The sequence below is a fragment of the Dipodomys spectabilis genome, unplaced genomic scaffold (assembly GCF_019054845.1).
Source record: "Dipodomys spectabilis isolate Male_0828 unplaced genomic scaffold, ASM1905484v1 ptg000199l, whole genome shotgun sequence".
NCBI classification, from domain to species: Eukaryota; Metazoa; Chordata; class Mammalia; order Rodentia; family Heteromyidae; genus Dipodomys; species Dipodomys spectabilis.
The window spans coordinates 1,771,202-1,797,213 of NW_024870876.1; the positions used below are offsets into that span (position 1 = coordinate 1,771,202).

General features: G+C 38.6%; 1 protein-coding gene across 1 annotated transcript in view; it reads right to left on the bottom strand.

Annotated features, from left to right (window-relative positions):
• Positions 1-26,012, bottom strand: part of Rp1 (RP1 axonemal microtubule associated) — a 172,292-nt gene that overhangs the window by 54,681 nt on the left and 91,599 nt on the right. Inside the window, exons 12-14 of the mRNA XM_042696149.1 lie at positions 23,984-24,075; positions 19,992-20,168; positions 16,785-16,997 (exon numbers count right to left, since the gene is read on the bottom strand). Coding sequence (XP_042552083.1) covers positions 16,785-16,997; positions 19,992-20,168; positions 23,984-24,075 — 482 coding nt within the window. The remainder of the gene's footprint in view (positions 1-16,784; positions 16,998-19,991; positions 20,169-23,983; positions 24,076-26,012) is intronic.

A 26,012-nucleotide genomic window follows, 5' to 3' on the forward strand; every position in this document is an offset into this window, starting at 1 on the left:
AAGGCTGGTCACCTCTGAAGCCGAGGATGCTTGGCTTTGGGGGCTTGGCCGTTTCTCTCTAGAGGGCTCTGGGGGAAGTCGGGACGCCACTTCTGCCTGGTCAGCTCTCCTTCACTCACCAGACTGACTCTCCTACTCATTAATGGGGTGCTGCAAATCACGCCTGAGCCGTGAAACCCCTTTGAAATGCCTCCTGCGCTCCCTGGAAAGCCAGAGAGCCTAATTTTATGCCATTCTCAGAAGTACACAGTTTTTGCTACTGCAATGGTAAATGATCAGAAGTCTGTTTACTTTTGGGCTCTCTTTGCTCTCTCTCTGCCATTCATGTCCAACTTTCCCTATCCCTTTCTCTTTTCTACATTTTGGCTTATGCCCTGAAGAGTGCGATGCAGGCTGGGTCCCAGGGACTCCCCTCTAGGTTCCCTCTCAAAGGCTAGCCAATGTAGGCTTGGTCTATTTGTTCAGGCTTTCTTTGCATTCTTTCAGAAATTCGCCATCTTGAATTCGCCATCTTGGCCACGTGGTGGGTTAAGGGTTTGGCCCATCTGACCCTTAACCTTCCACTAAGTTTACTACTCCATCTAACAAGTTGCTCTTTTCACAGGCCCTGGTAACTGAGGCCCAACCATCTGATGTGCCTTGTTAGCAAAGATGTCTAAACGTTGTCAAAATTTTAGGTTTTAAGTCGTTTAAGGATTCAGGTGGACCTGTTGCAACAATGAGAAGTACAAAATGTCATGTCAAAACCAGCTTTACAATGTCAGTGGGGGGGGAGGGGGGTATGATTGGGTGGGGGGGAGGGGGGAGGCTGGGAAGGGAGGTGAAGGGTAAACAAAGGAGGAGGCTGCAATGCTTGGTAAGAAATGTATGCATTTTCCTGCCCATGTAATTGTAACCCCTCTGTACAGTATGTTCTCAAATAAAATAAAATAAAATTTAAAAAAATAAAAATAAAAAAATAAAACAAGCAAGAATCAAAAAAAAAATTTTAGGTTTTGAGTTTTGCTTTTTTTGTTCTGTGTTGTGTATTCTACTACTGACTACATGGTTCTAAAATACTGGGCATATCTATGCTAAAATTCTCATCACATCTAATGAGTTTTGTCATTGCAGAATATTTGTTGGTCAGTTCTTGATAGGAGCAGGTAAGCTCTACTTATTCTACTTGATCTCCTTGTTGCTTTAATTGGAAATAATAAAAGGCTTTTGTGGCAAAGATTTCAGTTCAAAGCCAACCCCGGGCTGAAAAATCCCTAAGACTCCATCTCCCAGCTAAACTCTGCAAGTGGTACTATAACTCAAAGTGTGCTAGCCTTGAGCAGAAGTGCTCAGGGACAGTGCCCAGGCCTTGAGTTCAAACCTCCTTGAATATTAGTGGTACTATAACTCAAAGTAATTCAGTGCTAGCCTTGAGCAGAAGTGCTCAGGGACAGTATCCAGGCCTTGAGTTCAAACCTTGAATACCAACTGGGACAAGCCATCCCAGCAATGAGCACCTAGACTCAGCCAATCTGGGGAACAAGGGAACATGGAGAGGAGTAAGAGGAGATGATGTCACATCAGCTACTTTGTGCCTGCCCTTTCAAAATTAACCAGAGCCGGGAGGTCAGTGGAAGTAAGAAGCCTGCCCAGTCAATGTCTATACCTGTCTACATATTAACTGAACAGGAATTTATATTCTTGCCTTTGTCACCTAACTTCTCTACCTAGTCGCCAGATGTCAGAAGTAGCTAGGGACATTTCTGTAAGGTCCGCTCCTGGATGGCTAGCAGACTCCACCCTCCTCGCAGCAAAGTCTCCACCCAGTACCTGCATTACCTAGGCAACTGGGACACCTGGAAGAGGTCACATCTGCATCCGCTGAGGTCACATCTGAATTTGATGTGGCCACACCTTTCCCCACCGATACCCTAGATAAGGCCTAGCACAGGCCCAGGCACTCTCTCTGTTCGTTTCTAGCTCTCTGCTCTCTGTGTTCTATTTTAGCTTTCTCTGTTCTTTTCTGCTCTCTCTCTCTCTCTCCTCTCTCTCTCCCTCTCTCGCTGCTCTTTTCTAGCTCTCTCTGCTCTCTGCTCTTTTCTAGCTCTCTTTTCTCTCTCTTTCCTCTCTCTCTTTCTTCTTTCTTTTGCCAGCCACGTGGAGTGCCAACCTTGCCTGGTCCCAGCAGCTCTACTGAATAAACCTATCCCTTACCTGAATACCAAGTGAGTGCTGCTGCTGTTCTTACTCGGCTACCTCTTTTTAAAAACCTAACACTAACCTTATTAAGAAATGTGGTTAATAAAAGTTGTCACTATGATAAATTACCCAGGGATCACTGCCTTAAACTGTCCTAAAAGACCAGAGCAGGGACAGCCTCCAAAACCTGTGTACTCAGGGAAAACAAGGAAACTATTGGGACATTTCATTAAAGTCAAGCTCCCACCATACGTTAAGTTAAATATGCTTTTTTAACCAGTCTATAGAACATGCAAGCAGCCCAGCAAGAGGTATGCAATCAGTCTGAGAGATGTGGGGAGATGCTGCTACATGCTGCTATGGCCCAGCCCAGATCCAGCCTATCCCTTCCAACCTGGAGATTCTGTTTGGGTTTAGAAGTTCACCAAAAATGATCAACAGCCATCTAAAAGGGACTCTACACCATCAGGTTGACCACTCCTATGGCAATGACATCCTTAAATGGCTACATCATTCCCGGCTCAAAGGAGAGAATGGAATAGAAAGTTCAAGCCTCCCAATACCCTTTAGACTAAGACTTTTGCATGTGTCCTAATTTTTGTCTTTGGGACTTCACTAGTATCTGGAAACTCACATGAACCAGTGATATAGGAGAAATGGCATTACTAGGGAGGTACAGACAGACCTCTACTCCCTCCTCCTATAAGGTGGATTCTTGCAACCCAGTAGAGTTTAAGCCCAAGATAAAATATAGCAGAGACATCTGGGACACAGGGTAAACACAGGGCATAAGACTATGTAACAGGAAGGGATCCAGACATTCTATTCACTATTCAAAGAAAATACCAGGCTAGCCCAAGGAGGCCTACTTGGCTGTGGCGAGGAGCATATTGCTGGCTTTGTTTAAATTCAAAACCCCCTTACTCTATTAGGCTTTGTTTTATCAATTCACTAAGTACGACCAGGGATGCTAGCTGGTGCCAATGGTAACCAGCCTCGACTAATGCTGGGAGATGTGCAGGAAACTGGGACTTGCTCCCCCCTTTCAGCACTCCTCCTATACTTCAATTTGCAATAAAACAATTGTAGTAAATGATAGTTTTGAAGTATTCTACCAATTACCTAACCATACTCGGTTTACCTGTACAAATGGGCTAACTAGGTGTGCCTCCTCCTCTATGCTTAAAAGCATCCCTCTATTATGCATTCTAGTGTATATTCTTCCCCAAGTGTACTTATATGATGGGGATGAGGGAAGAACCCTAATCTACCCTCCACCTTCCTTACCCCAATGGAAAAGAGTCCTCATCCTGGTACTGGTACTAATGGGACTGGGAATTGTGGAGTCAACTGCAGTTGGAACTGTGGTGCTAATATAAAGAAAAAAGGGGGAATTGTCTACTCAGGTACACACTGACCTTAGCCACCTAGAAAACTTCTCTCAGCTTGAGAATCAAGTAAATTCCCTAGCTGCAATGGTCCTACTAGAACCAAAGGGGCTTGGATCTCCTCTTTCCCAGCAAAGGGGTCTATGTGTGGCTCTAGGAGAAAATTGTTTCTTTTATGAAAACAATTCAGGGATCATAAGGAATAGTCTGTCTCTGGTGAGAAAGAACATCAAGCTACAATGGGAAAAGGACAAACAAAAGAAAGGATGGCTCCCAAATTTGATCACTTGGTCTCCCTGTATAACTATACTCATTTCAGCCATTGTAGGTCCACTCGCTCTGTGACTGCTGGCCATCATGGTTGGGCCTTGCATAATAAATTGGATTATTGGAATAATTCAAAAGAAAATTACCTCTATCAAACTCCTCATGCTCAGACTGACCTATTCTCAAATTCCCCCAAAAATATATGGGGAAAATGAATCAGTGATTTAATTCATGCACAAAAACCAGTGGGGAATGAAGTAGGTTATACCCTTAATCCTGAAGTCTGACAAAAGTAACACCATTTTGTACCTCAAAGGAAAAAGGCCTCTGACCCCCAGAGCTGTTGTTTAGTGGGTTCTGCAAAAAAAACTGCAAGGTGTTTGATCAGTGAGGTTCTGTGAAAAACCCAAAAATGTTCCATCCCAGTATTTGGGAAAGTAAAAGTCTAAATTTACTAATAATGCTCAGTTTTGCTTCTGTATGTATTTCACAAAACAAAAATAATCTATACATCATTTATCAAAAAGAAAGTGGGTTTTTTTTCTTTTAGAAGACTAGCTCTGAGCTTTCTCTGGGCTGCATGATTTGGGAAGCCTATACCCCTTTGCAATAAACACTTCTATAATTGGGCTTATTAATTGTAGTGCCTTTATATTCACACTGATTGGGTTATAACACTTTCCTATTTCAACCTTTTACAAATATGAGGTACCATTAACTTTTTAATTATTTGAAAGTATATTCTGAGTGAAGAAGAAAATTTAGTTAAATATACAATGAGAAAATCTTCCCTCTATTTATATAAACTAACCTCTTGCAAATAAAAAAGTACCCTGTTAGTGTGGGGTGTTTCTCTGTGTGTCCCTTGGTAATGATCACTTTGGTACATTAAGTTTGTTTTTCCTACACCTCCTACAGCTTTTTTTCCTTTGATTCCATGTTAGTTCTACCCAGGCATTTGTGACTAAATTTTATTCTCTTAATTAACAATGTTAGAATCATCCTTCGCAAACTGCATGTTGTTTGTTTTTAACTTGAATTTCTACTACTCCTACAGGATAAGAATTTTATGGTAACAGTAGGAAAAAACATTTTTTATAGAATCAACATTCTTATTTTCCTATACGAAATGCTTTGAATATGTAATGTCAAATATTTGGAATTCAGTTTTTTTTCTTTTCAAAGGATTATAATAAGAATTTGTTAAGTAGTACCCAAGACTGAAGCACTATTAAGTTTTTAAGATACAGTGATATGATTGTGCATTCGTATTTACCTTTATGCACTTTAATCCCTTTAGACACTGTGACCATGTTTTACTATATGCAAATGATGAGGATTGTAGCTAAGAGGATTGTTATCACTGTTTCCAAGAGCACTGTTATTCTATAGTTTAGAGATTTCAGATAACTCACAGAATAAGAAAAAAGTATGTTCTTCATTGTTAGGCGTCAATAGTATTTCTTCAGAGTACAGAAGAATGTTCATTTTTACTAAAACTACAACCAAAATTGTAGATAGTGAATTTTAAAGTCAGACAACCAAATCAATGAGCTATTAAATCCACCATAGCATAAAGAAACTACAATGAGAACAGCAGAATTAAAATAAACTAATGAGTTTTCTATGGAGTCTTTAAGCCTGAGTACTGTCCCTGAGGCTCCTTTTGTTCAAGGCTAACACTCTACCATTTGAGCCACAGTGCTACCTCCAGCTTTTTCTATGGTTAATTTGAAATTGAACTTTCCAACCTGGTTTCAAACTGGGATCCTTAGATCGCAGCCTCCTGAGTAGCTATGAATACAGGTGTGAGCCATCGGCTGAGTCTCTTCTTTTTAAAACTACTCAAGTAGGAGTTTAAAAATCAATGTTGTTGAAGTGACAGACACCATTGAAAGGAAGCATTAGAGTGCTTATTTAAGTCTCTGTTGGTTACCCAGGTCTGTTGACTCAAAATAATTGTCTACCTGGAATCCAGAGGAGAAGTCTCCTCTAATCCCAGTGACCAGGGACAGCCTGTGTGAGATGCCATAGCCAAGGAGCCAAACCCAATGGAAAGCAGAGTAAGAATTGTAGGCATTATGCCTACCTTTGGTCCTCAGCTCCATCCAGACCTGGGCACCTCCCAGCCCTGGATAGTGAAGCGTGCCATGTGCTCCCCCTCCAAGGGAAATATGGCTCCTCTAATAAACCTTATGATAATCTTTCTCCTGTGCCTGCCTGCCTCTGCGTGGTCCCCTGGGATGGATGTGAAGGATCCTTTCAAGAATAAGCTGGATCATGCATGATGATTATGTTGGGGTGTAGAAAATACACCAAAATATGGCACCTTGGAAACCTGAGAAGTTCTAAGACAAAGAAATTGAGAAAAATCCAGAAGCAGAAACTGCATACTCACCTAATTTGAGTCACAGAAACTTTGGTTCTAAACCAAGTCAGAAAACCTAGGAAAGTTATTCTTTCTGCTATATAACATATATATTCTATATCCACAGTGAGAAAATCTCCCACAGAGATGCCAAAAAGTATTTGAACAGACAATCTTTTCATTCTCCAAATTACAGTCACTGTAGAAGGGTTTGTAGGTGAGAAGAATGGGATTCTTGACTAGCCTCTCCATTATCTATCTGAACAAGACTCTTGAATTCAAGAGTGTAAAGAATTTTGAAAAGAGTCATGAATGAAACTCACAAGATAAGGAGAAAATAAAGATTAGAAAGGAAGAATAAAGTAGGGGCAAATAAGACAGGAAGAAAAGGCATACAGCATGAGAGATGAGGGCTCAAACAGGCAGTACTCATCCCAGGAACATTTACTTCCAAACTGAGGTGAAGGAGGCTCTGTTTAAACTTTTCCTAGATAGTTGTTGTGTAGCAGTCTTCAATCATTTTACTAAGTTCCTGTTTTGATGTGATCACCCAGACAAGGAGAGAATGGATATACAGTAGCTTATAATCAAGGGGTCTTGTAACATGTGTCTGATATGATGGAGAATTAGAGATGAATTATAGTATTTGACTTGAATTGTATAAGGTGGACAATAAATGAATTTAATGATATGATGGGGAATTAGAAATAAACTGTAGTATTTGACTTAAACTGTGAAGTGAATGATGAATGGATTTAAAATATGAATGTAAGTAAGCTTCCTCTGGATAAGACTTTCTTGGTACCTAACTAGTTATTTTAGGTTTTGTAACCTTATTACTGCTCTTTCCTAAACCATGTGTTCCCCAACTAAGCTGGGCCATTAACATCCTTTGTTCTGTTCCTCTGCTTCCCGCACTCCCAGCTGCGGCAGAAAGCAAATGATATCCTTGGGTGGAAAGTTTATACTTAAAACTGGCAAAGACGTTGGTTGGAATCCGAAAAAACAGCTTTATGATGTACGATTGTAGCTCCCCTTCTCCTCCCCTTCCCCTGCCCCCTGTGGAGTAATGTTTAAAAAGCCAAGGTAGGCCGGTGCCTGGGGCCATCTATCACCTGGGAACCCTATGTCAGGTATGATCCTGGCATGTCAATGCTCCAGTGCTCAACAAACTCATATGTTTTAATTGCAGATTGTGTGGTCTCGCAGCTGCTGTTCCCTGCTACTTGTCTATTTATTGTAACCTTAAAGATTCCTTTTTGGCCAAGGGATTACTGAAATGGGACTCATTTAAGACAAGTTAAAACATTTAAAAGAAGGGTCTGTGTGCCATCCTGGGGCTTGAACTCAGGGCCTGGGCACTGTCTTTGAGCTTTTCTTGCTCAAAGTTAAGGCTCCACTTTTGTATTTTTGGTAGTTTATTGGAGATAAGTGTCTCACAGACTTTCCTGCCTGAGCTGGCTTTGAACTATGATCCTCATATCTCAGCCTCCTGAGCAGCTAGAATTACAGCTGTGAGCCACTGCAGTACTTTCTTAAATGTACCTTCTTAAGAGGATTAACTTTTGCTGCTCTGAAATAAAGACTATTTATGTCAACATCTGAATAATTTAGGTATGGTTTCAATTTTGAAATTTAGAATTCCAGGCAAAGGAGGGAAAGCAACAGTTCACTCTGCCAAGGACAATACCCAATGGAGTGGCCAAGGTCAGTGTGACATTTTATTCACACATGAAACATTTAAATCTTTTAGCTATTTCTTTTACTCTTAGTTCTTGATTCTCAAGATGTCTTCTAATTTCTGTCACTTTCTTCTATCTATCTTGGCCCAATACAACATAAAAATACACATCCCTCCACACACCCCCAGGTCAGGCTTATTTTTGTGGGATCCTCCAATAAAACTTGTATTAAATAAAATGTCATACTTTTCTTTTGTTAATATGTCTTTTAGAGAGATCTCAGTCATAAAGTATAACAATTAAGAGCATCAAATTGAAGTGAAGAGGCTGAGTCTAAGTAACTTCTTACAGCCATCCTGGAGACTCTTGCTGGGTATAGGAAGTTCTCAGTGCTAAAAAGCCTAGAGGTGAGAGAGGCCATTCATTGAATTGCAGCTGCCTAGCTTCAGGTGAGCTGGAGAGCTCTGCTTCAGAGAAATACAGGTGTCATAGCCTTAGGAAAGCTTAGCATAGAAAAATGCTCTGATTCTGCCTTGATTACTTCCTTAAATGGCTTGAATCTAAGATTTCCCCTATATGGAAAGGTCGAGGCATATTCTCCCTATATAAAATAAAGTTCTGCTGGTACCTGAGCTTGAACCTAGTAAGATCTGTATTTGCATAGCACCCACCCCACGCATGTGGTCTTTGCTTTTAAACGCTTTATGTAACCTCTGTTCAGTGCTGCAGATCTTGGAGACAGGAGTCCATCTACATTCTCTGGCCTCCAAAAAAGACTCCAAATTCAACCTCTCAAAATGTGGTTTCTCTGCATTCTCCTAACTGGATTTGCATTTGATTTGCTGTACAACAAAATTTAGAATGGAAATACTTCAACTGTAGTTTTTAATAACTACACAAAAGGAGTCATCAGACCACTTACATATGTCAGTTTGGGGTTGAAAAATTGCTGTTGCTGTTTGCTTTTTGGATTGTTTGCTATGTAAGCATGGAATGAAGAGTGCCACAGCAGATGTTAAGAATGTACTCAGCTTCGATCATGCAGTAGACACTGAAATATAATCTGCCTACTCACTTTATTTTTCTTGGTGACAGATCAGGAAATTCTGTTTGCTGCAAGGAGCTACAAGGGAGGCACACTATGATTCCTATAATTTACCAAGGATTCAAGAGGCACTGGCTTAGCAATATCTTATTAATTATAAAATAACTGTTCTAAAAACTGATTGGGATTTTAAACTGAAATAACAAGAAGATTAAATCTTCCACATTTAAGCCCACATTTTATTTATTTTCTTATTGTAAAGATACTGTACAAAGGGGTTATAGTTACTCACGTGACTGTAACGTGTACTCATGTAACTATAGTTACATGAGTAACTGTAGTGAGTACAAGAATAAAGTAGTGAGTACATTTCCTATCCAGCATTGTTACCCCTCCTTTGTTTTTCCCCTACTATCCCTTCCCTCTCCACCTCCCAACCTCCTCCCTTCCCCCTCCCAAGCTGTAAAGTTTGTTTTCAACATAGTGTCTTGTACATCTTATTGTTGCAATAGGTCAACCTGAATCCTTATTTCAGCATTTTGTTATTCCCTTCCCCTCCCCAAATTAGAAAAATGTATATAGAAGATGCAGGGCACCAGAATCAAATACAGTGACAACAGAGGTTATACCATAGGGGGAAGAACATACAAAAGAAACAAAAAAAAATCACACAGTACATTAAAAACAACAGCAACAAAGAAAAAAACCTCTTGTGTCCATATCTTAGGGTTTATTATATTACGTGAAGTAAGCCAGACCCAAAGCAACATAGGTCCCATGGTTTCCCTTATTTGCAATAGCTAGTATACATCTAGGATAATCTTACCAACAAGCAGAAAAGATCAAAAGCTATGTACATATAACCATATAAGATTATGCTAAGTGAAACAAACCCTAAGATAAGTCCACATTTTAGAAGGCAGATGGCCAGAGGAAATGACTTGAATGACTTCTTAAACTTTACCTTAAGCAAAAGGTTTCCACTGATGTTTAGATATAACAAGATTTTATCTGTCACTCTGAAAGGATGCCTGTGTCACCTTATGATGGGAATGACACTGAACTGGCATTTATTTATAAAACAATCCTTATATTTTAAACACTGTAATATTTCCATATTAAATGATGAACTATAGACTGAGCCACCCAGTGTCTTCTTAATTCTCTTCTACTCTAGCATAACAGACTCCTGGAAGTCATAGCCCACTGCTAGGGTAAGAAGCCATGGGCTGGATCCCAGAAGGAAAAAATGGTGCCCTGACAGTCACACAATGCTTCATCCCCATCTTAGAACTCCCAGTGTCACCTGTTCTTTCACAAAGTTACACTCTAGGAGTTGCAATACCTTAAGGTAGTTAAGTGTAGTATGCTGAATAAAATCTGTACACATATGTATCTATGATGATTTCTGGTTTTCCCTTTTAAAGGTTCTATGTAGCTGTTTCATTTTTATTTAGCTCCTGCTTCATATATATATATATATATATATATATATATATATATATATATATATATATATATATATATATATATATATTGCTAAGTAGGTGGTGACCCAATCTCTCTACATATCACATATAAGGTATGCTCATCTTCCAAAGGCTAGAGAATCCATATTTTAAAAAAATATTGTAGGGCTAGGAAGGTGGCTCAGTGGTAGAGTGTTTGCCTTGCATGCATGAGGCCCTGGGTTCGATTCCTTAGTACCACATAAGCAGGAAAAAAAAGCCAGAAGTGGCACTGTGGCTCTAGTGGTAGGGCACTAGCTTTGAGCTGAAGAGCTGAGGGACACTGCCCAGGCCCATGACTGACAAAAAAAAAGTATTGTAAAGGTGATGATAGAGGGGTTACAGTTATGAAAGGCAGATAATAAGTATACAGTGTCATCCCCTCCCTCATTCTCTACCAATTTTTCCCCTCCTGACTTCCATCCCCAACACGCTGTATAGTTCATTTCCAACATGTGTCTAGTGAGTATCACTGCTGAATTGGTTCACCCTTTGTCCCACCGTTTCTTTGCTTCCCTTTCCCCTCCCCAAATCAGATAAATATATAAGACAAAGGGTATAGAAATAAAATCAGAGAGAATAAATCAAAGAAAAACAGAAAAAATGCAAACAGTACAATAAAAAAACTCTTGCTTTCATTTCTTGAAGCTCATTTTGATAAGTATCAGTTTATGTGATCATATGTGCATAGGAATTGAGCCCTTGTGATCCTCTCCTAAGAATATCCTCCTTTGTTCTCACTGTGTGAATGTTTAGCATGCTGCTTAATTAATCAGGTACTAGTGTAATTATTTGTCTTTTCTATCTGTTGGGTTTCCTTGTAGATTTATAGGCACATTCTAAACATGACAAATAAGGGAAACCACACAACTAATTTCTTTGGGTCTGTATGGCTTACTTCATTTAGTATTTTTTTCCATATCTTTCCATTTTTTATGAATGGGACAATGTCATTCTCTATGATGTAATATAGAAGAATTCTATTTGTGTATATATACTACATTTTCTTGATCCATTCATCTATTGAGGAGCATCTGGGTTGATTCCATATCTTGGCTATAGTAAATAGTGCTGCAATGAACATGGTTGTGCTGGTTGCTTAAGTGTAGCTTAGTTTGTGCCCAGGAGTGAGATTTCTGAGTCATAGAGAAACTCTATGTTGAGTATTTTGAGGAATCTCCATATACTTTTCAGAGTTTAAATTCCCACCAACAGTGTAGTATTGTTCCTTTTTAGCCACATCCCTGCTAGCATCTGTTATTGTTAATTTTGTTGATAATAACAGTTCTAACGGGTGAGGTAGAATCTCAATGTAGTTTTGATTTACATCCCTTTTATGGCCATAGATGTTGAACATCTCTTCATGTGTCTATTAGCCATTCTTATTTCTTTTTCTGATGTCTCTCTTTAAATCTTTAGCTCACTTATTAATTGGGCTGTTGTTTCTTTGAGGATTTGTTTTGCAAGGGCTAATTTTTTTTAGCTTGGAGTGCATTTTAGATATGAGGCCCTTGTCTGATGCATAGCTAATAAAGATTCTAAGATCTCAGAGTTAGCTTGCCAATTAAGGCCCTGCCCAGGGTCACTACCTGTTTACAAAAATCTGTTAAGTTTCTATTTCTCCGAGGTTGTATTGTTTGTCTGGTGTGACAAATTCCCACCCCAGTTACAACAGTCTCTTTACACTCTTTCTCGGAATGTGACAGTCTCCCCAACTCCTGCAGTCCACAAAACACCTTCATAACACCTCTTTTTGGAACTGACTCTACTCCCAAATTCCCATAGTCTGTGTAATGTCACTGTCCATGTGACCCATATGACTGCCCCCTAAAATTCTGTTTAAATTCAGCCTACACCTGTCCATGGCTGCTGTCTCCCAGGTCTGCCCCCTAATAAAGCCTTGAGCTCATACTGGTCACTCTCACTTGCCTCTCATTTCTTACAAAGATCTTCACCCAGATCTTCACTAGCCATACAATGGACAAGAGTCTCATAGCCAAAATATACTTGGAACTCAAAAAATTAAGTTCCTCAACATCAAATTCTCAAAGAAACAACTACTCAATAAGTAAGTGGGCTAAAGACTTAAAGAGAAACATCTCTGCAAAGGAAAAAAGAATGTCTAATAGACACATGAAGAAATGCTCAACCTCCCTAGCCATAAAAGAAATGCTAATCAAAACAACATTGAGATTCCACCTCATACCAGTTAGAATGGCTAGAATCAAGAACTCTAATAACAACTGATGCTGGAGAGGATGTGGATAAAAGGCAACCCTATTGCATTGATGGTGGGAGTGTAAACTTGTTCAACCACCTTGGAAAGCAGTATGGAGATTCCTCCAAAGACTCCACATAGAGCTCCCCTATAACCCAGCAATCTCATTTTGGGGCATTTGCCCAAACAATCACAAACAAGACCATACTAAAGCTACCAGCACAACTATGTTTATTGCAGCGTTATTTACCATAGCTAAGATATGGAACCAACCCAGATGCCCCTCAGTAGATGAATGGATCAAGAAAATGTGGTCTATATACACAATGGAATTCTGTCAGAAAAAATGACATTGCCCATCTGTTAGGAAATGGAAAGACTTGGAAAAAAATATATTAAATGAAGTAAGCCAGGCCCAAAGAAACATAGGTCCCATGGTTTCCCTTATTTACAATAACTAGTATATGTCTGAGACAAGCAGAAAAGGTCAAAAGCTATGTAAATATGACCATATAAAATGATATTAAGTGAAATGAACCCCAAGATAGGGACACAAGAGGTTTTATCTTTCTTGCTATTTTTTTTATGTATTTATAATGTACTATGTGATTTTTTTTTTTGTTTCTTTGGTATGTTCTTCCCCCACAGTATAACCCCTGGTTTCACTTTATTTAATTCTGGTGCCCTACATCTTGTATATACATTTTTCTAATTTGGGGAGAGGAAGGAAAGGGAAATAACAAAATGGGTAAATAAGGATGAGATGTACAAGACACTATGTTGAAAACGAACTTTACAACTTCAGGGTGGGGGTGAAGTTGGGGAGGTGGGGAGGGAAGGGATAGCAGGGGAAAAAAACAAAGAAGGAGGTAACAATGCTCATTAGGAAATGCACTCATTACCTTACTCATGTAACTGTAACCCCTCTGTACAGTATTATTACAATAAAAAACATATATATATATATATATATATATATATATATATATATATGATCTTCTCTCTTTTTGTGGGCTTTCTATTTATCTTGCTATCTATGTCCTTTGCCATTCAGAAACTCTTCAGTTTAATGCAATACCATTTGTCAAGTCTTTCTTTGATTTGTTGTGATTCTGGATCTTTACTTAGGAAGTTTCAACTTGTGCCTATGAGCCCTAGTGTTTCCCTTATCCTTATCCATTCCTGTAATATTTTCACAGTATCTGGTCTTATATTGAAGCTTTTGGTCCATTTAGAATTTATTCTGGTGATATATAAGGATCTAACTTCAGTTTTCTGCATGTGTATGCCAGTACCATTCATTGAAGAGGCTGGCTTTTTTTTTTTTTTTTTTTTTTTTTTTTACTGTTTTTGGTTCTGTTATCAAATATTTGGTGGCTATAGGTCTGTGGGTTCATTTCTGGGTCTTCCATTCTATTGCACTGGTCCTCAGGGCAATTCTTATGCCAGTACCAAGATGTTTTTATTACTATGGCTTTGTAAGCTTGGTATTGATATTTCTCCAGCACTATTCTTCCTGCTAAGGACTGTTACTGCTATTAAAGGTCTTCTATTAGAGAATATCTGTCTTTTATCCTGAATTCCTGTTATAATGTTCTATATATCAAATTCTGAATAACAAAATCATTTATGTTCTATGCTCTTATCAATGTAGATCTACACTTTAGCTATGATCGTCTAAAATCAAACAGAACAGCTGCCTCTGTTTTTTTCTCTTTTATAAAAAGAGAGCTGTGAAACTGCAATGTATGATTGCCTGTCTCAGTTCCAAAGTGTGCAGGAAATTGTGAACCTAGCATTTTATATGAAGAAAGCCATCAGGAAGGGCAAAAGGATGGATTGCCAGCATTGACAAAAAACATCAGCTGGGATGTCTCAGAGTAGTGTTCTACCTACTCACTTCAGACTCCATCATTTACTTGACAAATTATCAACAAGGCTGATTCTTAGACTGCTAAAGAAGAAAATACAACACCACTCATGGTATTAATGTGGCACTGAAGTTCTGCATGTGTCTTGACTTTTGTCTTCTCATAGAGATTCCTTTTTTCCCATATTGTTATGCTACCTTCAATCCTTTTCAATGGCTAGAAAGTAGACTGCCATAGGCAGTCTCACTCTGACACAGCATGAGAGCTCTGAGCAAGTTATTGAACCTGACCCAACACACAGCTTCTGAATCTGAAGAATGACTATGCCAAAACTTCCTCTGTGGCAGGACAATGTTCCTGTAATCTGTATGTTCTTATCCTCCTACCCATGATAACAATCTTGTCTAACAGAGCATCAAGTTCTTCATTCTCTCAGCCTAATCAAATAAATCTGACTTTCATGAAGTAAGGAAAAGAAGGAGGCATGCGATCAGGGTTTTAGGGAAAGATGATAATAATGACATAAGTTTTCAATGTAGGACAAAATGATTCTGCTATAAACTTTCAGAAAGTATTCACTTTCAGACCAAATAAACAGTGCACTGGAGAAAAAATGGTAGAAACAGAAAAGGGGCACACAGAATGAAAGGAAAGGAATCAAAGAACCACGAAAATTACCTTCTGATAGCTAATTTTCACTCATCTTGACTAGAGTGAGGGATACATAGAAAATGCTTGGTTATGTCTTCCAAAGATAAATAATGTGTAGGACAGTGAACTAAGTGGGAAGAACCTACCCTCTATGTGGATGGGTTCATCCAATATGTGAGGGCCAAGATGGAAACAGAGCTGAAAAATGGGTAGCTTACACTCACTCACACTCAACCTTTTTAAGCAACTCAACCTTTGTTAGCAATAAGCAAAGATACTTCGTTTTGTACTCAAGGCAGAGACTCTGGAATCTAAAAATGTTCTAATTTCTCCCTCCCTCTATCTTCTAGAAACTTACTCAAGTTCTCCTTTAAAGCTGGATGTTCTATTAGTAAGAAGGGAAAGGGAGGAGCTCTGAGTTTATGCAAGATGCAGTTTAAATTGCTTCAAAGATAAATAGATGGAAAGAGCATTAATATAAAAGCTAATGTTGCAATATAAAAATCAAAATTGCAATTTGCAATTCTCCATAGGAAAATTATGAACATATAAAAGATGCCATCTTAGTTGTCTCCCACATACCCTCCTAAGGCTCACGGTGTTAAAGGAGGACCCCTAATAATATCTAGAATTTAAAATTACTTCTTGTCAATGTATTGGGTTTCCAGTGGTGAAAATCTAAGAATTAAAAGGAGCTGTAAGAGTTGTCTCCCACATACCCTCCTAAGGCTCACGGTGTTAAAGGAGGACCCTTAATAATATCTAGAATTTAAAATTACTTCTTGTCAATGTATTGGGTTTCCAGTGGTGAAAATCTAAGAATTAAAAGGAGCTGTAAGAAAACATTGAACTGGACTTTCTGGAGCCTAGAAACATTCTTCTAAAGGAGATTTTTCAGAACAGCATCAGTAACTATCCTGAGAGCTTATTAGAAATGTAGAAACTCAGCAAGCATGAAGCCCTAAATTCAGCCCCCAGTATAGGAAGGGGAGGGGAGTAAGGAGAGGGAAGAAGGGAAGGAGAGGGGAGAGGAGGGAAGGACAGGGAACAGAAGGGGAGGGAAGGTGTGGGGAGGGGAAAGACAAGGAAAGGGGAGGGAAGAGAACAGAAGGTTTGAGAAGAGGAGGGACAGGGAGGGGAGGGGAGGGAAGGGAAGGGAACACAGTGGAGAGTGGTGGCACATATCAATAATCTCAGCACTTGGGAGGCTAAAGCAGAAGAACCATAAATTTGAGGACAACATAGACTATATAGTAAGTTCAATAGTAGCCTAATTCACTAAGTGTGACACATTATCTAAAAATAAAACTATGTAGGGACTTTTTCTCATCCCAGTTTTTTAAACTCAGAATATGCTTTCAATTCCCAGCTGATCCCTGGGAACCAGAAAACTGCCTACAATGAGAGGCTCCCCTCTTCTGATCCACCCCTCCCTTGTAATACCAGACCTCCCCACTTATCAAAAAGGGGTCCACCCATAGAACATTCAAGTTCCAAAATGTCCACAGGTAAAGTAAAAAAAAAAAAAACATTTAGGACATACTGTTCTCATGTCTATTGCTCGTGAGTTTAAAATACATGCTAAGAGACATAAGAGCAGATGCTTACTGTTCCATCACACAGGCCATCCTTAATCCTCAGATACATCCGTGTGTTCTTTGTATTTTCAAACATGCAAATCCCAGAACTGATTTTATGCACTTTCCAGTAAGATTTTTCGGACTGGTTTCCTGCTCCAGTGCAGGTCCCATCAGACTGGAGACACAGGGCCTGACACAGGCTTGTAGCCAGCAGAATCACAGCACTGTTGAGGAACACACCCTTTAGAGGGACAAACAGAAAGGCAGTGATTAACAGATTCATGTGGTGTTAGAAAGAGAAGACTACAGAGTCAGTTTTACAGAGGTTGCAGTGACCAGGATCTCACTAGAAACGTGGATGCTAAAAATAAACACAAGAAATAAATAGTTTAACTGTAGTACTGAGTGAAAACTACAAGAGCTTAATTAACATTAATGATTATGTATTTAAAGTGTAAGCATGAGCATCATGTGCTACAGCGATCTTTTTTTAAGTAAGATACAAAACACAAGTATTTTTCCTAAGAAATTTATAATCACTATAAGCAAATAACTTTGATATTAACATAAAGCAGAATAAAACAAAATATGCTATAAGAGAACATGGGTTATACAATATAATCCATGAACATCAAATTTATGGTATAGGAATGAATGAAAAGAGATAGCAAATACATCTAAGGTATACTTAAGCAAATTCAGTGTATCATTAGCTTAAGAAAATACAAAAACGGGCTGGGCACTGGTGGCTCATGCCTGTAATTCTAGATACTCAGGAGGCTGAGCTCTGAGGATCATGGTTCAAAGCCAGCCTGGGCAGGAAAGTCCATGAGAGTCTTATCTCCAATTGACCAACAGAAAACCGAAAGTGCAGCAGTGGCTCAAAGGTAGAGCACTAGCCTTGAGCTGAAGAGCTAAGGGACAATGCCCAGGCCCAGAGTTCAAGCTCCACAACTGACAAAAAAATTTTAAAAAGAAAAGAAAATACAAAAGCCTCCTGAAAGCTAACTAGAAATGTACTAACACTATAGAAAATGGATAAAATACAATCACAAAAATCACAAAAGATGTATTTTTAAAAGTAACCTAAAAGTAGATGCTTATTTTTCTAGAAAAGTGTCAAATAAATTCTTTTTTAGAACCATACTCAATGCTGAGATCGATGAGATGGGTATTTTCCTACAACGTGGAACAAAGTATAGCAGTAAAGAATTTACCCAGTTGGGCTGGGAAGGTAGCTCAGTGGTAGAGTGCTTGCCTTGCATGCATGAGGCCCTGGGTTCGATTCCTCAGCACCACATAAGCAAAAAGAAAAAAAAAGCTGGAAGTGGTGCTGTGGCTCAAGTGGTAGAGTGCTAGCCTTGAGTTGAAGAGCTAAGGGACAATGCCCAGGCCCAGAGTTCAGGCCCTACAACCAGACCAAAAAAAAAAAAGAATTTACCTTTACGTAGAGAGGTCTATAAGCCTTTGCCTTAGCTTCTGGGAGGTAGATTGTCATGTCTACTAAGAATGCCTTTGACCTATGAGACAGAGAGTAACAATATGGCCTAGGGTAGAAGGCTTTAGGTCACAAGGTGTCACTCTCCTGAAAGTCTGGACACTGAGATCAGACACTGACTCCCTACATTGTGGAACTCCAGTAAAGATTCTAGACACCAAGCTTCTGCTGATGTCCTTCTTGCCTAGAAAGTAGCTCTGCCTGAGTTCATGGACAAAGGATGAGTACAAATTCCAAGTTGGTTTTTCTCCTAGGCTGAAGCCTATGTGTCCCTTTACTTAGCAGATTTTAATCCAATCCCACAATATTTGGTTGTTCTGTAAGTCCTGGTTCTATAAGACATACTAGTGAATTGTCAAGCCTGAGACAGTGCTCCAGGAGCTCCCGGTGTGAGAAGTGAAGTGGCAGAATAGACACTTCTATCTACATGTGGATTTAACTTTTTTTTTTTTTTTTTCAGTCATGGGGCTTGAACTTTGGGCCTGGGCACTGTCCCTCAGCTCTTCAGCTCAAGGCTAGTACTCTACCACTTGAGCTACAGCACCACTTCTGGCTTTCTGGTGGTTTATTGGAGATAAGAGTCTCATGGCCTTTCCTTCCAGGCTGGCTTTGAACCGCGATCCTCAGATCTCAGCCTCCTGCATAGCTAGGATTAGAGGCGTGAGCCACTAGCACCGGCCTATGGCTTTAACTTTGACAGGGGTAAAAATTGGGGAGAAAGAACAGATAATATTCTCTAAGAGCATTAAAAGTTTTAAATTCTTATTTTTAAATTCAATTTCTAGTATATAAACTAAAGTAACTAATCAAACATACAGTCAAAGGTATATTTCAAAATATATATGGCAGGATCAGATCTAAAAAGGTAAAATGAAAAGAAATTAAATGTTAAATACATACACATACAAAGTTCTTATGTTTGCATTTTATTGAATAATGTAAGTTAAAATTGTGTTGCTTTGAATAAAATAATGAGAAAAAGTATTTTTATATAGTACGTATTAAAGGTTTGAAAAGCAAACAGACTTTCAGTTTGAAACATGTTCTACCATCTACTAACTACATTAGGCAGACCAAAACTCTTAATAACCCTGAAAGTCTTTTCCATAACATTTAAAATATAGATAATTATATTTGTATTAATCATCAAATATAATATATTCATCATCAAAATATAATTATCAATAAAAATGTAATTATCAGTATTCTTATGATTAATAAGTTTAGTCTTATATCTGGGGAGGTTCTCAGTAAACAATCTAACACAAATAAGCCCTCTCAAAAAGTATAGTTATTGGGCTACCATGACAATATTTTTAAGATAAATTCATAGATATACTCTATAAAGAATCAGATAAGAGCATCAGCAAATTATCATATATACATAATCACTGAAATATATAAATCCTAATTGTTAGAACAAAGTCTGATATATCCGTCTGTTTGACACCACATGCGTGATTCTCTGACTTTATTAAGAATCTCCACATTCATAGTTTTCTATTCCAATTTCATTTAGGCAGAACAAGTTTTTCCCATAATAGTTTTGCTGCTAGGATCCTTATTGTTTTTCAATGCAGGTAAACAGAACAATAATAGACATAATGCCACCTAGTGGAAAGAGATTTGACTGTAGCAGTATGGCTCAAATCATGGTTCAAATCAAGTTTTCTTCAATAAGACAAACCAAAGGAACTACTTAGAAGCATAAACTTAGATGACTTTCCTAAAGTTCACCTTGACAAGAATCACAAATTCTTTTGAAAGGTCGGCATAGCCTGCTGCTGAATCTTCAGCTCTTCTGCCTTGGCGATCAAAAACTAGTGTGTGTCCAGGCACCAGCGCTGACTCAAGAAGTGCACAGCGGCTGTGTTGATAAATCACTCGCAGCTCAGTAGGGGTACCTCTGCCAGCCTAAAAGAAAATGGGTAAGTTACCAGAAAAAAAAAATTCAACTGTCTTAAGCAAAGTCAAAGCTTGACAAAATAAGCACCAGGAAACCAGTACTTGCAAGGGGTAATGTGGGGACCAAGGGGAGAGGAGTAGACAAATAAAAAGGAGAAGTTAAGGAGAATGTAGTCAAGAATTCAATGTACTAAAATTAAGAAAAGTGAGGAAAGAGGAGAGTTGGGAGGTATGCGTAAGAATATTGAATGGGAAGACACTGATCAAGATGCGTTGTTATTCATAAACTGTTTTGTTAAGTGTAAATAAATAAGCAAATAAATAATAAAAATGCCTTGAGGGATTCTGGGAAGATGGTAGAGTAGTAACAAAGAAAAGTCAGAGCTTGCTCTGATCAATTAGAGGTATGAGGCATTAGCAGGAAATCCAGCCAAGAGAAGATATCAGGTAAATTGTAAGCAGTAATAAATTGTAAGCTTCTAAAAGAGGAAAACAGCAAACAAAACAATTTCACTTAAGCAATCACAAATCCACAGCACTTCCACAGCTTAGTGCAGACTGGCAAGAATATCTGCAGGCTGGCAGAAACACTGAGCAACCCCTGGCACACTGGGTTCTGTGGTTCAGGATTTGTGTAGGTTAGTCTCCTGAATAATCTTGGTTGGTGGTTTATTGTAGCTTCATTAAGATGGGGTGACAGTGGAGTGATGGTGTATGGATTGTGAAAGTGGGTCTTAGATGGAAATTAGTTAATTTCCATGCTTAAAACAATTGTCATTTCTCCTTCACTGTATGGAGTTTCAAAGCTGTGATAAACCACAATCTTGTTTCTGTTGGGTTCTAAGGTGTATTACCTAAGGTGTATCTTCATAGTCTAGAAAGACATCTCTTACCCGGGAAGTAGGAAGAAGATAGAGAGGAAAGTCCTGTCACAATAATTCTAGGTATAAAGGTTAAATAGAATGGGAACAGGAGGGATTTAAGCTTTATGAAAGGTTAATAGGAAAGTGTAATAAGGTAAGCAGAAAAAAAACCCTAAAGTTGTGTCATGTTAAGGCACAGTAGAGATGATGTTACTAGTAATTTGTGTGTGTGTGTGTGTGTGTGTGTGTGTGTGTGTGTGTGTGTGCGCACGCGCGAGCAGAGATAAAAATACATAACACTAAAAAAGTAAAAAAGGCAAACAGGCAAAAATAAAACAGCCAAAAGCAAAAAATAAAACAAAACAATGAATAAATGCTACTTAGGTAGTCTAGTATTTAAGTACTTAGTTAGATTATGAGGTGGTAGAAAAAGAGCATGAATAAGATTTTCTCTCATAAATGTAAGGGAATGTACATGATGAGGGTTATGGGGAAAGGGATAAAATTATGACTTGAAAGAGAAGACTAAAAGATAGGTAATGGTTTTTCAGTTAAAAGGAAGGGAGCAAAGCAAACTCCAAGGTTATATGGCAGAGATTAACAGCAGAAATTAAAAGATTTTTCTGATTTACAAAAGACAGAAAACTAGAGTTTAACTACAACACAGAAAACAAACAGTAGAACCAATACAGGAACAAAGACAAACAGACTTATACACAGCAATTATGAATTTCCCTGTAAGTTGCAATCATTTTAGGTGTAGGTGTGACCATGTTGCTTCCCTCAGAAGGCTTTATATGGAGGACAGGCCTGAGGTTAAGATGAGGCTGATGCCTCTATTATTTGGCTCAGTAGGAGTCTAAGGCTATTTAACCACCAGGAGTGGCTTGGCTACCTCTATAAAATGGCAAGATGTGCCAGACTTTTTGAGTCGCTGTACCCTGGTGGCACATTCAATGCCTGTACTAGGTTTCTTGGGGGCATCCTGGTGCTTCCTGTGGCCTCTGCTCTGGCTTGGCTGGTAATCCCAAGCCATTGTCTCCTGGTATAGCTGTCCACAGGCTTTTGCAGCATCTGGTTTCCTGGATGTGGACTTCACAGCTTAAAGGGTTGTTTTTTTTTGTTTTGTTTTGTTTTTTTTTTTTGGGGGGGGGGGTTGTACTTGCTTTCCAAGCCTTTTATAAACAATTTAAATACAAGCTCTATAGCAAATTGCCCTCTATGCTGCCAACCTGCACCTGCCTCTTATCACTGGGTTCTCAAAGAAGCCCTTTCAAAATGGTTACTGTCTCATTCCCAAGAACACATACCTGCTACAGTGTTGGAGGACATGTCCCATCTTCCCTCAGTGTTCCAAGGAGGGACCAGAGCTCACTGGTGGACTTGAGTGACCAGAACAAAGACTACCTAGTAATCTCAGAAAAGTTCAACTGACCTAGTAGAGCAGGTAGTAACATAGCTGGTCATATTTAAGAAACTATCTAAGGACTGAGCATGCTGGATCCTGCCTGAAATTCCACTATTCCAGAGGCAAAGGTGAAGGATCATGATCCAAGGCTGGTCTGGGAAAAGCACAAGGTGCTATCTAGAGAACAACTATAAGCAAAAGGACTATGTTATGACTCAAGTGGTAGAATGCTTGCTTAGCAAGAATGAGGTCCTGAGTTCAATCTTTAATACAAGAAGGAAAGAGCAAGAGGGGGGAGGGAGAAAGAAACCATCTAAGGTTCAATTAGTATATCATTGCAACTAATGTAGATCAAAACTATAAAAACTGTCACTAGGTATTCTCACATCCATACCAGGTGAAGTCTTGTGTGAGAAATTAAGTTTCATAGTAAGTAAAAGGACTCTACCACCAACATAGGGTTACCTAGTGGGAGGCTTAGAATTGATTTTAGTAAAGAATAGTGATGAGATATTACTTCAACTGTTGATTCACTGAGTAGATTCACATACTACAGTCTTGTGTCTTAAGCATGATCTTCATAATGAAAAGCACAGTGTACACTAGTGTTTTAAGTCCACCGCAGATGAGAAACAACTTCTTGGAGAATATTTAATTAATTACTTAACCTGTATTTACAAATAACATAAGTACTTCTTTCAATAACTATTTCCTTTCTTAAATTAAATGAATTAGAGTTATTATGTACTATTGTATAATGTTTTATTAGAAAGCTATAGTACAAGTCAGATTGCCTGAATTATATTACTGCCTCTACACTTGCTACTCTGTGACACTTCAATTTTTCATGTTCTTCTTCAGATAAAGAGCAATAATGATGAATTCTCTCACAGGACAGATTGAGTATTAAATATTATAATACATGTCAATATTTAGAACAGTGCATACTAAAACATGTTTATATTTGAAATATAATGTTTATTTTAAAAACTATGTTTCAAACCTATATTAAGTAACATAAAGCATAATTACGCAAAATTATTCCTTCCCCCCTAACAATATGGTCCCTAAAGGGAACATGGTCATGTCAGGTAGTTTCCTTTTCAAACTTTATTAAAAATGTTTCATTGTTATCAGAGAATTGGTCTACTTTTTCTAGTTTAAATTTCCATTGTTAAAATCTTGAACCATTTATGCATTTGTATCTTAAATTTCAGTGAAGCTAACAAAAAAATGTAGAAAGTGCAAGGAAAATATAATTTATTAATCTCATCAAAGTATCCTACTCAAAAAAAACTCAATATAGGCACAATAATACTTCCCTATGACAGATAAAATATAGTACTGCTAAGTCTAGTGGCACCTATCTGTAACCCCGAGACACAGAAGGATCAAGTGATTGAAGGCAACCTGTGAAGTACAGTGAGATGCTATCTCACACACACATATAGAAAGATGATGATGATGATAATAATAAACAGGAGGAGGAGGAAGAAAAAAAGGAAGAGGAGGAAAAGGGAGGGAGGAAGAATTCTACTTACCATTCCAGTGACAAATCCGTTGTCAAGAGCTAGAGAAAGATGCCTCATCTCATGACTTCGAAAAATACATATATTCCCCTTGTTGAAGATAACATCAAAAAGACCTAGAAAACATTTTTAAGAATTAGAAATAATGGGAGTCTGAAGGAAGATGGCAGAGGAGAAGCTGGAGGCTAAACAAACTCTCATATAGAAAGCAGTTTTAGTGTTCCAGTGAACAGTCCTAGGCTAGAGAAGCACACTAAATGTGCCATCACAGTACAGAGAGTTTGTCCAGAAAGGAAAAATCCAGACAGCTTGGTTAAGGAGACAGATGTGAGCACTTGCCAGTGTCCACGGTGGTAGCAGTGGCTGCTGCCGTGGCTACCATATCAACAGAAAGAGCCCGGGACAAAAGCACCAGATGTAGTGTGTTAATAGATTCTACTCACCACCAGCAAGAACTGACAAGGAGCAGAAATCTTCATCCTGCTGATTGCAGACCATGGAAGGCTCAGAAAACAAGAAACTGGCGTAACCCCAAGACATCCTCACTCCTTCTCACTGAGCAGGGGTGGGAAGGTAGCCCCTCCACCACCACCAGAGAACTCCATCTTTGATACTGACAAAGGCCTGGTCCTAACAGCTAGCTCCAACTCAGGCCTTGCAAGAAAACAATAGGGGCCATTCAACAGGTCATAGGAACCTGACCTGCACTACTCACACCCAGGGGAAAGTTGCCCTTCCCAGGCAGAGAAGCTCCACCCCCAGAGGAGTGACTTTCTTCACTGGGTAAACAGAGCCAGAGGCTGCCCCTCACTGCAGTAAACATAAATCCTGAGAATGGCTCCAGGCAGGGCTTTGTGTCTCAGGAGATAGCCCTTCAGGGAAAAGCTACTGATTGCTTGATAGGCTCCAACCCTACCCAGAACCTAGCCTCATCAAAGAAGCTCCAAGCTTGAAGAAAAAGCCATCTCCCTCCCACTGAACTAGCTTGGGAGGAGGATCACAAAGTCCAGGGTAAGGCAGAGCTTTCTGCCTGCTCAAGCAAACTGACTTAAGAAACCAATCAAGTCACAGGAAAACCAAAAACCAAACGCAAACCAGAGACTCTACCAAGAGACTGGTTACAGACACAGGGGAGATACAAGATCCTACACCGCCCCCCCCCCCCCCCCCCGCAAAAAAGAAAAATCAAAGAACTCTATTCTCTACCTAATTTTTTTTTAATTTTTTAAAAAATTGTTTTCTATTTTTTTCACATTTTTTACTTTAGTTTTGTGTGTGTGTGTGTGTTGTTTTTGTTTTTGAAAATCTCTTTTAACCTTTTGGTCCTTTTTTTTTTGCACGACTTAATTGCTGTTCTGCTCATCTCCAGATATATAGCCGTCATCAATTAGACCTTATCCTTCATTGTGTGCATACTTAATTCAGAAATTGATTACTCAATTCACAATCTCTTAGGCTTAACTCTTTTAATAGTAGTATTATTTCTTTATACTTATATAATTTTTAAGTATTACATTTTAAAAGTTTTTATTCTTTATTTTTTCATTTTTCCTTTTTATCTCTCTCCTCTCATTCTGTACATTTCTTCTATCAGTACTATTTCTTTATACTTACATAATTTTTAAATGTTTCATTTTTTTACATTTAAATTTTTGTTTTTTCATTTTTTTCTTGTTTCTTTATCTCTCTCCTCTTTCATTCTATTATATCCGTTTCCTCTCTGAAATGAGGGAATGGTGAAATTCACTCTTTCCTTTACCTCTCCACATTCCTGTAATCCTATTTTCCCCCACAATTCTCCCTAAACCTATTAATTTCTGGTCTGCTGAATCCCTCTTTGACATTCTTAGCTCATTAATCCATAATTGTTTGATGTTGAATTAGATTATATCTGTTGAAATAGTTGTATTGCAGCCATTTTGACTATGTCATTCAATCTGTGCAACTACATGACTCTGGTTGATGCTTGCCTTAAAATAATGTTCTAGCACAAAATTGGTGTTACTTTCATACCAAATTGGTAGAAAAAGCCAAAGAAATGCAAGAAAAATGG